General features: G+C 42.8%; 1 protein-coding gene across 2 annotated transcripts in view; it reads left to right on the plus strand.

The window, feature by feature from the left end:
* Positions 1 to 7829, plus strand: part of tiam1b (TIAM Rac1 associated GEF 1b) — a 100905-nt gene extending 93076 nt beyond the window's left edge. For both annotated transcript variants that reach the window (XM_084328232.1, XM_084328231.1), the window contains exons 21-27: positions 169 to 287; positions 798 to 906; positions 1498 to 1556; positions 2157 to 2262; positions 2972 to 3059; positions 4047 to 4219; positions 5954 to 7829. In XM_084328232.1, coding sequence (XP_084184358.1) covers positions 169 to 287; positions 798 to 906; positions 1498 to 1556; positions 2157 to 2262; positions 2972 to 3059; positions 4047 to 4219; positions 5954 to 6510 — 1211 coding nt within the window. In that variant the 3' untranslated portion in view covers positions 6511 to 7829. The remainder of the gene's footprint in view (positions 1 to 168; positions 288 to 797; positions 907 to 1497; positions 1557 to 2156; positions 2263 to 2971; positions 3060 to 4046; positions 4220 to 5953) is intronic.
* Positions 7830 to 10572: the final 2743 nt, after the last annotated feature.

Here is a 10572-nt window from a genome sequence, read left to right on the forward strand (position 1 = left end):
GGGGGGCAGAGAGAGAGACTAATAAGCCTCATGTTGAGAAAATGAATTCACTCTCACAAGGGATCATTTTTGTGAACACACACAGTGTCATTTAAACCAATTAATTTGTCATTTAAATTAATTAATTTGTTATCACCCGTTGTGTTTTCCGACCGCGCGCGTGTGCAGTCGCCATGAAGGCCATGAACAAGGTCGCCAGCCACATCAACGAGATGCAGAAGATCCACGAGGAGTTCGGGGCCGTGTTCGACCAGCTCATCGCCGAGCAGACCGGCGACAAGAAGGAGGTAGGCTGGAGGATGTAGTGTCCTACTAGGGGCTTCATTTGGTGGTCAGTCAGTGAGAAGAAGGAGGTAGGCTGGAGGTAGTAGTGTCCTACTAGGGGCTTAATTTGGTGGTCAGTCAGTGAGAAGAAGGAGGTAGGCTGGAGGATGTAGTGTCCTACTAGGGGCTTCATTTGGTGGTCAGTCAGTAAGTAAGAAGAAGGAGGTAGGATGGAGGATGTAGTGTCCTACTAGGCCAGTAGGGCTTAATTTGGTGGTCAGTCAGTGAGAAGAAGGAGGTAGGATGGAGGATGTAGTGTCCTACTAACTAGGGGCTTCATTTGGTGGTCAGTCAGTCAGTGAGAAGAAGGAGGTAGGCTGGAGGATGTAGTGTCCTACTAACTAGGGGCTTCATTTGGTGGTCAGTCAGTGGGAAGAAGGAGGTAGGCTGGCGGTAGTAGTGTCCTACTAGGGGCTTCATTTGGTCAGTAACAAGGAGTTTTGTGTTGTATTGACGATAACGTGCGTTGGCAGGTTGCTGATCTGTCCATGGGTGACCTGCTGCTCCACACCAGCGTGTCGTGGATCAACCCCCCGACCTCCCTGGGGAAGTGGAAGAAAGAACCCCAACTAGCTACCTTTGGTACGTCAGTGGCATTTTAGTAAATATGGATCAGCGCGAAACATGGAATATAGCGACCAGAATATGGAGAAATCACATGCGACCAAATTCAAACATATCCCGGGGGGGTTGATCTCGATAGATAAGCCATTCGAACAGAAACAAATATACTAGAATACAGATCGACTGTAATGCTAAAGCATGTAAACAATACATTTTTCTTAGCTAGCGTGGTAACATAGCTAATATTGAAACTGCTACATTAAATGGTAATATTATTTTGTTGATATCCTAATGGTTTACAGTAGGATGGATGGCGGAAGTGTGTTACCATGGCAAAATTATCCTATTTCACGCTGGTCCATATTTAATATCAAACTGGGCTGAATTTACCTATCTCAAACCTGCCCTCTTTTCTTTGCAACTGTTGGAGGGTAAAGAAATGAGGGCAGGGTTTGCGATAGGTCAATTCCCTGTGGTTATGTAACGATGTATTTTTTTTTTGTCGTTTATTTTTATTTCTGCATCAACTAAGCATTGTTATTGGAACCATCTAGAATGTTCTAAAGGACTTGTGGATAATCCTCTTTTTGTTTTTCCATTCTGTCTCAGTGTTCAAAACGGCAGTGGTCTTTGTGTGCAAGGAGGGAACCAAACAGAAGAGGAAAATCGTGAGTTCTTTCTCTCTTAAGCAGCCCGTTCCATTACTCCCGAATATAGATTCAGCTGTGCTTTTAGGGCCACTTTCAGAAATAGCCCAGTGGGTCACCTCATTATTGTACCAGGATTCAGCTCATATTTTGTCTGCTTTTACTTTTAAAACAACATTGTTAAATATTACACTTACTGTAGACTTCTGTATATTTTACTGTATATTTTATATTATAATTTGTATACATAACAACACTGTTCAATATTACACTTACTGTAGATTTCTGTATATTTTACTGTATATTTTATATTAGAATGTATATACATAACATAGGAAATGTATATCCCGGAGCTGGGTATTTAAATTATTTTATTTTATTCTTTATTCGTGACTTGTTTTGTCTCCCTAAATGTTTACTGTGAGCGATTTGTAGTCCCAAATTTCCCTCGGGATGAATAAAGTATTTCTATTCTATTCTACGGTATTCATATCAATCACACAAGTGTGTTGTTTGTTTTCTCTGACTGACGTTTAAATGGCAAAAGTATTGTACATGGGTCATCAATGTCTGTTGGGAGTTTTGTATCTGATATCGGTCTCTATAATATTGACCCTATAGGGTGGTTCCCATCGAGCATCTGTGTCTTCTGAAGACAAGGACCCATTCCGCTTCCGTCACATGATTTCAACAGATACACTACAAGTCAGATCCCAGGCCAATGCAGGTAGGCCACTGGTTAAATGCAATGGGGTTTTTGTAAGTGTGTGTGGTGTGTGTGTGTGTGTGTGTGTGTGTGTGTGTGTGTGTACCTTTTAGGCCTTGAACTACAGTGGAGTTTAACATATAATAATGATAGGCCTATGTATCAAACACAGCACTTTATTTACAACGTGTTTTGAGATTAGGTTAATTGTGTGCCTACAATAAAATAATATATATACATATTTGGAATGAAATGTTGTGGAACAGAATTTTTTAGAACAGTGTGAATCTGGAGAGAAGGGAGAGAAAAGGGTTTTTCCTCAATATATCTGCAATACCTGCAAGTTACGAAACTCCACTGGTTCTCCGTTACCAGATACCGGGCCGTGGAGAAAACAAACCCGCAATAAGGAGCGTGTTCGCCGTCAAAAGATACCTAAAGATACCTAAAGTTACCTCTTGATTTGGCACAGTGGAAATAGTTGGAATAATTTTTCAAATACATTTTGTGCAGAAGAGAGGTAGGAAAAAGCGACACGCGATTCAGCATATTTCCTCAAAGGCAAAGGTGTCATGTCAAATTCCGCAAAAACCAAATAGGCCTTTGTCCGTCACAGCAGTGACAACTCTCATCAAGTGCCCTTCTCGACATGGGTGTCTGATCAGAGTGTTCTGTACTTGGAAGTGGCGTGTGAGAATGTGTGTGATTTCTCCCCCCCTCTCCCCCTCAGATGGCGAGAGCACGGCGGTGTGCGAGATTGTCCATGTGAAGTCGGAGTCGGAGGGCAGGCCGGAGAGAACGTTCCATCTGTGTTGTAGGTGAGGGTCCCTTCTGGAAGTTATCTTATCACCATGGATACAGTCGCCGCCATCATTAAAGGCTGATGTATACGAGGGACACTTTCGCCAGGGAAGAGAAGTGTCGTTTTTCTCTTTTCACGTCGCGCACTTCCAGGACGCTGTTGTATATCATCACACAGTGCGGTTAAATTAAATGCCAACCTTGCCCTGGATATACCTGTGGTTTCACTTTGGTTTTGGCTGTAGATAACATAAGACGTGGAGACAGACATTCGGGAGCTCTGCTAGGGGTGACGGAAACTCCCCCAAAGCATGGATGGTAAACGTTGAGCGACACTTTGGTTTCTGTTGAGTGTTGAGCACCCCGAGCATAAAGCCTCTGCACACTGTGGAAGTTCCTTTCAAGGCCTTTTGTTCACACCTCCCCCTCTCCTCGTAGCCACCTTTTCCTCTCCCCCTCACCTGGTCGTCGCTCCCCCACCCCCCTTTCTCCTAGAAAGCTTAAGGCCCCATGAAATCAAAATAAGATGTTTATGTCCTTTTATCACACAATGTCTTGCACTGATTGTCACTTGTAAGCCAGTATCTGTCCCAACAAGGACAAACGTTGTTTTGTAGGTATTCTTAATGGTATTTTAGAGTTTATTTCCTGCAGTCATCCTGCATACTAATTTAGCATCCAATGAAATGCTTTCTAGAATGACATTTACAGCACATTGTAAGCTAGCACTTGGCCTCTTTAACTAAATTGAATATTTTTTTTTTGCTTTCTAGCTACATGGATGTTGCTAACATAAGCTTGCTAGCTAATGGGTTGATCATAATGCACATTCAGCGCTATTGGCTACTGTAAACACCAATCAACATCCATGACAACTCTATGACAAGTCCCTCCACCATAGCTTCCTGTTTTACTGTCATTTGTGTCAACCATGAAGATTTGACCATTATGATTAACATCTCCGGTTCCACCACAACACACACTGACAAACTTGTCCTTTTCAGTTCCCCTGAGAGCAGGAAGGACTTCCTGAAGACCGTCCACTCCATTCTGCGGGAAAAACAGCGGCGGCAGCTCCTGAAGACGGAGAGTTTACCCCTCAGCCAACAGTATGTGCCCTTCGGAGGAAAGCGCCTCTGTGCCCTGAAAGGGGCCCGTCCCGCCATAAACAGAGCAGGTAAAGACAAATCTATGTCTTGGTTATCACTGGGGTCATATTGCTTATTATCTCCAGATCATACGTTTGTTGGGTTGTGCATGCGTGTCTGTATGTCTGTCTCTCTGCGTCTGTTCGCAGCCAAAACTCGCAAATTACAGGGCAGATTTCCATTAAACGTTGCACATAGGCTGACAGCAGGCCAAGGACCTGAATTCTCAAATATCTTTCAAATAGGTCAACAACAAGTATTTTATATGAATAAATGTTCCATTGAAATGCATTATTCAGTGTGAAGTTACACCTTTTGAACGCAAGAGGGCGATACTGTAGGATCCCTAATAAAATCAAATCAAATCACTGGTCATCAGCTCTCTGGCACAGAACATGGTCAGATTGGCTGATAATTCATTACAGTGAAGTCACTGGACAGAACGTGGTCAGATTGATAATTCCTTCTGCTTTCTGGGCTACAACGCTATCATTGAAGTGGGTGCTGGCATTCAACCATGTTTTACCATCTTAACCAGTGGCACTGATAGTGTTAATGACACTTTTTTATGGGGCTCAAAAGCGCAGGTGCTCGAGCACCCCTTGGGCTCTGTGTGCACGTGCCTGGCCCACAGCGACCTCCGGCGGTCAATGTGTTAAGTGAGAGTCAGAGGTCCTGTAACCTGGTGTAGTTTGAGAAAATGTTAAAGTTATTTAATAGTCAAGAAGGGAGATCCCCCCTTGAATGGTCCTTCTAAGAAGGTATTTTTGGAAGAATGAATGAAAAAGTATAACGTTTCAACATCCTGAACGATAGATAATCGATGTTGAATGGGCCATAGTAATGTCAATTTAGCAATACAATTTAAAAAGTTATAGCCCTGCAAAGAAGGTGAACATCTCCATAGGCTTAAGTGGTGGCAGTAAGCCTACATTGATGGATATAACCGTGGCAGGGAATGTGTTAAAGAAGACGTGTCCGGCCCATGGGGACATTAACGTGTGTTGTCGGGCCTTACAAATAAATTTGATTTGATTTATTGAACATACAATTGAATTATCCATTAAAGAAATGTTACAAAAAAATGTATCCATTTTTGTACATCTGTCTGTTGGTCGATAGATATGTAAGGGATAATGTATAGCCTATACTCGATCATTGTCGCAAAATAATTGACCGACACGGAGTTTAGAACACAGAGGCGCCGCGCCGCAGTGAAGGTAAATTATTTTGCGACAATGATCGAGTATAGGCTATACATTATCCCGCTTATTACATGGCTAACTTACTAACAATATACCGAATTCATTTTACACCATCGACAAGACGAGATCAAATGCAGACGCAGTTGTTCTGTGGCTCCGCTGTCAGCCCAAATAAAGTTATTATTATTATCGCCAGCAGCCGGCAGGTCTGTGGTCTGATTGCACTGGTGAGTGCAGCTGTGCATATGCTGAGCTTAGCTTTCGTGACTGCGATCTAAATGCTTGATTGTGATTGGTCAATAGCGCTAGTTACCCGTATCACCGGTGATTATTGCGCGTTGCCCATGGCAGCGGGCAGTTATCGAAAAATAACTGACCGCTATCAGGGGCAACCGAGCGCTATTGACCAATCACAATCAAGCATTTTGGTGAATGTTAAAACGCGATGTAATAAAACTTTATATTAACCATCAGTTACATTAGTAGAAGATTCTCTTCCCTTCCGCTCTGTGTCTGTATGGACAGAGCTCTTAGTAACCTCCAGTCTTCTTGTTTCAGTGTCTGCTCCAACCAGGACTCTGGGCAGGAGGAAGCTGGTACGTAACCGCTTCACCATCGACACCGACATCGTTTTCGACGGCGAGCCAGACCAGGACCCCACTTCACCTCAGGACCCTGAGCAGCCACAGCAGCAGCATCAACAACAACAACAACAACAACAACAGTCTGAGTTAGCAGGCGACACGGACCGCTGGGTGGAGGAACAGTTCGACCTGGAGGAGTACGAGGACCAGCAGGAGGAGGAGGTGAAGGAAACGGACATCCTGAGCGACGAAGACGACGACGTCTGCCGACCACCCGGGGGGGCGTCCGATGAGCCCGACCTGGAGGCCCCCGTCATGGCGCTGTCCCTGGAGGGAGGGGGCGAGGAGGGGGACGAGTCGCCGAAGTCCCTGCCAAGCAGCGAGGCGATGGCCAACACCAGGAAGCTGTCCGACGTGGGGAAGCAACATGCTACGACCGGGGAGAGCGCGGAGGACCGGGGACAGGCGGGGGGGGACGTGATCTGGGTGCGCAGAGAGGACTTGGACGCGCCTCCGGACTGTGGCTCATAAACGCAGGACGGTACAGAACAGTGACGACAGAGACTAAACCCAGAAAGCTTTACGTGGGCTTCACCAGAAGAGATTTGTGAACTCTCCTCCAGTATCCCCTCCCTCCACCACCAACAATGCATGAGCATTGACACGCAATCGCACAGCTATCAAAGATATACGTATCCTTAAACGACAAGTTTTGTTGAATGCTTTTCTTTTTTGTACAGTTAAAAGTGAAAGGTTCATCAGTGGAGCAATACTGGAATCCAGAACGAGGAGGATCTGAATCAAATGCTGTTATATCAAGGCCAATTGTAAGCTTTGAGAGGAGGAACAATGGTACAATCATGAAATCTAGTCAACTGTTTTGATTGGCATGGTTTGCACATATTTTGGGCAGCATTCTAGGATTCTGCCCGCTGTTGCCAAATCTGGATATTGTGAACACATTAATCCTTGTCTGTGTAACTCAGAGATATTATCATAGTTAAGGGCTGTATATTATTTGGGATTTGTTCTTCACAAAATAGAATAAATAAAGGTAAAGGACAGTCTAGTTATGTCTCGCAAAGTTTACTGTACTTGTACATTTTCACATGAATATACACTGATATGTTTTGTTTTTTGGAGCAGATCTCTTGGTCATGTACAGTATATAATTTTGGTTTCCTGTTTTATGAACTGAAAGCTTATCTTTTTAGCCTGGAAATATTTTTTGTTTGTTGTTTTTATTTCATAGAAGCAGAATGATGTAATAACCACCTCTTCACAGAGGCTAAGGGACTTTCATTTATCTTAACTTAACAAAATCCTGTTTTACTTGAATTAGCATTTGCTGTTTCATTGTTGTTGTTTTTTTTAACGTTTTACTGTGAAGTCATTTTTGTCAAAAATGGTCCCTAACTGCTCTTCAGTATTGCCGTTCGAATCACGCGCTACATGACGTTTATTACTAACACTAGATGTGCACACTCCTCCAGAGAACGTGCACGACGACATCGAAAGGTCTTGTAAGAATAAAAAAGAAAAGAAAAAAAGAGTTGTTCACTTGTAATGCATCACAAAACAATGTATTTTTTATTTTATTTATTCATATTCATTAGGTCAATACATTTTTGCTGTGATTCATTAATGCCACAACAAATCCACAAATTTCTCACAAAGAAAGTCCAAACTTGCTGAAAGCAATCAAGGGGAAATACTTATAGTACGTCTGAACCGTGAAAGAAATCCTTATCATTCTTGTAAAAGGACCCATTGTGCTATTAAGACTGCATTTTTCTTACTCTGTATGTATATAGAAAAATGTATTGATATCATAATAAATTGGTTTCCTACTTATAATTGACAACTAGTCTTTATGTGAATCTCACTCATCTTCACTCCGCTTCTGTGACTGTTGCCTGGCGATCTGCAGATCAGTGTTTTTTTTTTCTTCAACTGGTGGTAAGAAGCACTGAGGGAACCTGACCCATCGCACACATCAATTGACCTATCTCAAACCCCGCCCCTGGGAAGCGACAGTTGTGATTGGAGGATCAAGAAAAGAGGGTGGGATTTGAGATGGGTCAATTGTTTAGTTAGGAGTTAATTAGGCAAAAATCCTGACCTTTGATCATGTCAATTTTAATTGTAGAATTGTTACAGGACCGGTCATCTGGCTGCTTGATACACTGGGAGACCAACGTTTGAGACTGAAATACAATAACCTTTAACCCTTTCACTACCCCTACCAAAGGGTTAACCCTCTCACTGCGACAATGCAGAAGGTTAACCCTTTCACTGCCACACGACAAATGGTTAACCGTCTGTAGTGTCACTGTGTACTAGTGAAAGGTTAACCTTCTGTAGTGTGGTAGTGAAAGGGTTAATAGAAAACCTGTAGCGTGGTAGTGAAAGGGTTAATATAATTTTCTATGTTGTTTGTGAAGATGGTGGGAAACACTGGTGCACTGCAGGCTGGAGAGAACAATTTTTATGGCATGAGAGACTCACGTTAATTACCCAATATGCCCAGACATGTCTGAGAATGACTGAAGCAAGCGGCTGCTCGGTGCTGTGCTGCGACCTCTGGGCGGTCTGGGAAGACGGGCTACGATTTCAGAACGTGAGTGAAAAACAAAAAGCGAATAACTGGTAGATCTCTATTTAGACGTGTCATGACACAGGAGGTAAGAACCTATCCCCAGGCCATCAGGTTGCTCGACGAACAATAACACTATGCAACAACCATCAAATGCACTCACAGCACACATCCGCACACACTTGCACACACTCACTTTAAACAATCAACCCACTGCAGCACCCACTCTACACACTTTAGAACACCTAGACACACTTTATATTTATTGGCAAAGAATTTGCACTACAACCCATACCTCAGGACACCTTACTGTAAATTGTACCTAAATTGTACCTCATCCCATTTCTGCTCTGCACTATATTGTATATTAGTATATTGCATAGTATATTGTATGGTAACTCAGTTACTGCTATCCTGCATTGAACATTGTACATATGTACATACTGAACACTTGTGTCTACGTATGTGACTTCTATTTTTTACTTTTACTTGCTATACTTATTTTATTTCATACTTATCTTTTGTCTAGCACAGTCTCTGGAGCGTAACAGAAAGAAGCATTTTAAAGAAACTTGAAACTTGAACTTGAACTTGTATATAATAACCAATTATATGTTGGTTCCACCCACATTAACCATTTCAAGGGGAAATGTGGGATTTCCACCCAGATTTGCCATCTGGTCGGGGGAATGTGCCCAATAACTGGTTGAAGGAAAAACAACACTGATTTGTTTTGCACATAATATCACGCATATCCCAAGGCTCTAAACAGTTTTGCACACATTCATTTAGTTTGACAGTTAATGAGTTTGAATATTGCCTCCCGTGATGCCATCAGGGGACACTGGATTCTTGTGTTGTGTTAATTACAGCTCAATGAAATGATGTGGAGATAAGGATTGCAATAGGGATTGCTATTTTTTCATCTACATAATTTCATTGAGCTGTAATTAACGTAAGGATTCTGTGTCCTCTAATGACATCACTGGAGGAGATATTCAAACTCATCAGAATGGAGGGATTGACAGTGTCGATTGTCGAAGGCCTTTTGTAGGTCCAGCATGACCATGCCGCAGTATTTGCCTGTGTCCACCTCTTGTTTGATGTGGTCGTTCAAATAGAGAAGGCATGTGTCAGTGGAGTGGGATGTTCTGAAGCCAGATTGGAATTCGTAGATTCGATTTTTTTCCCGCGAGGTACTTTTCGACCTGTTCGTATACTATTTTTTCCATGACGTTTGAGATGGAGGTAAGGATAGAAACAGGGCAGTAGTTGCCTGGGTCTAATTGTCTGCCCTTTTTGTGCAGGGGTGTTACTCTCGCAATTTTGAAGTCTTTGGGTACGTGTCCCTGTTTTATGGAGAGGTTTATTATGTGTGTGATGACTGGGGTGATGGCGGCTGCTGAGTCTCTGAGGAATTTGGAGGGGATGTTGTCATGGCCAGTGGCCTTGTTAGGTTGGAGGGCGCTCAGTTTGTGTGAGTGAGTACCTCAGCTGTTGTTACCATTTCTAGTTTGAAATCGTCTTTGCGGACCCCTAGGTTATTGTAGTAGGCTATGATGTGTTCTACCCCCAAATGCCCTGAGTGGGAGGGCAGTTTGTTTACCAGTGTTGTGGCTATGTTTGTGAAGAAAATGTTTAAGTAATTGGCTACATCCAGCTTGTCTGTGATGAGCGTGTTGTCCGTCTTTATGTTTATGTTTGAAAATCTGGTTTTAAGTTTTTTACTGCAGCCTAGTTGATTATTGAGTAATTTCCAAGTTCACGTGGTTTGTTTTTGTTTTCCTCAGTTTTGTCATTGATGAAATTCTTTTTTGCAGTTTTGATCATGGAGTTTAAGTCATTTCTTAGTCTGTTTCTTTCCAGTTTGAGTTCAGTCACGTGGGCTTGGAGTTCACTGCTCAAGCTTTTGGTAAGCTTTGACTGACTTGACTTAGGAAACTCAGAGCATTTTTTGTCTCTGGTTTTCATAGCGGCCAATATTTCGGAGTGCATCC

Source organism: Notolepis coatsorum, assembly GCF_963971535.1.
Source record: "Notolepis coatsorum genome assembly, chromosome: 1".
Lineage (NCBI taxonomy): Eukaryota > Metazoa > Chordata > Actinopteri > Aulopiformes > Paralepididae > Notolepis > Notolepis coatsorum.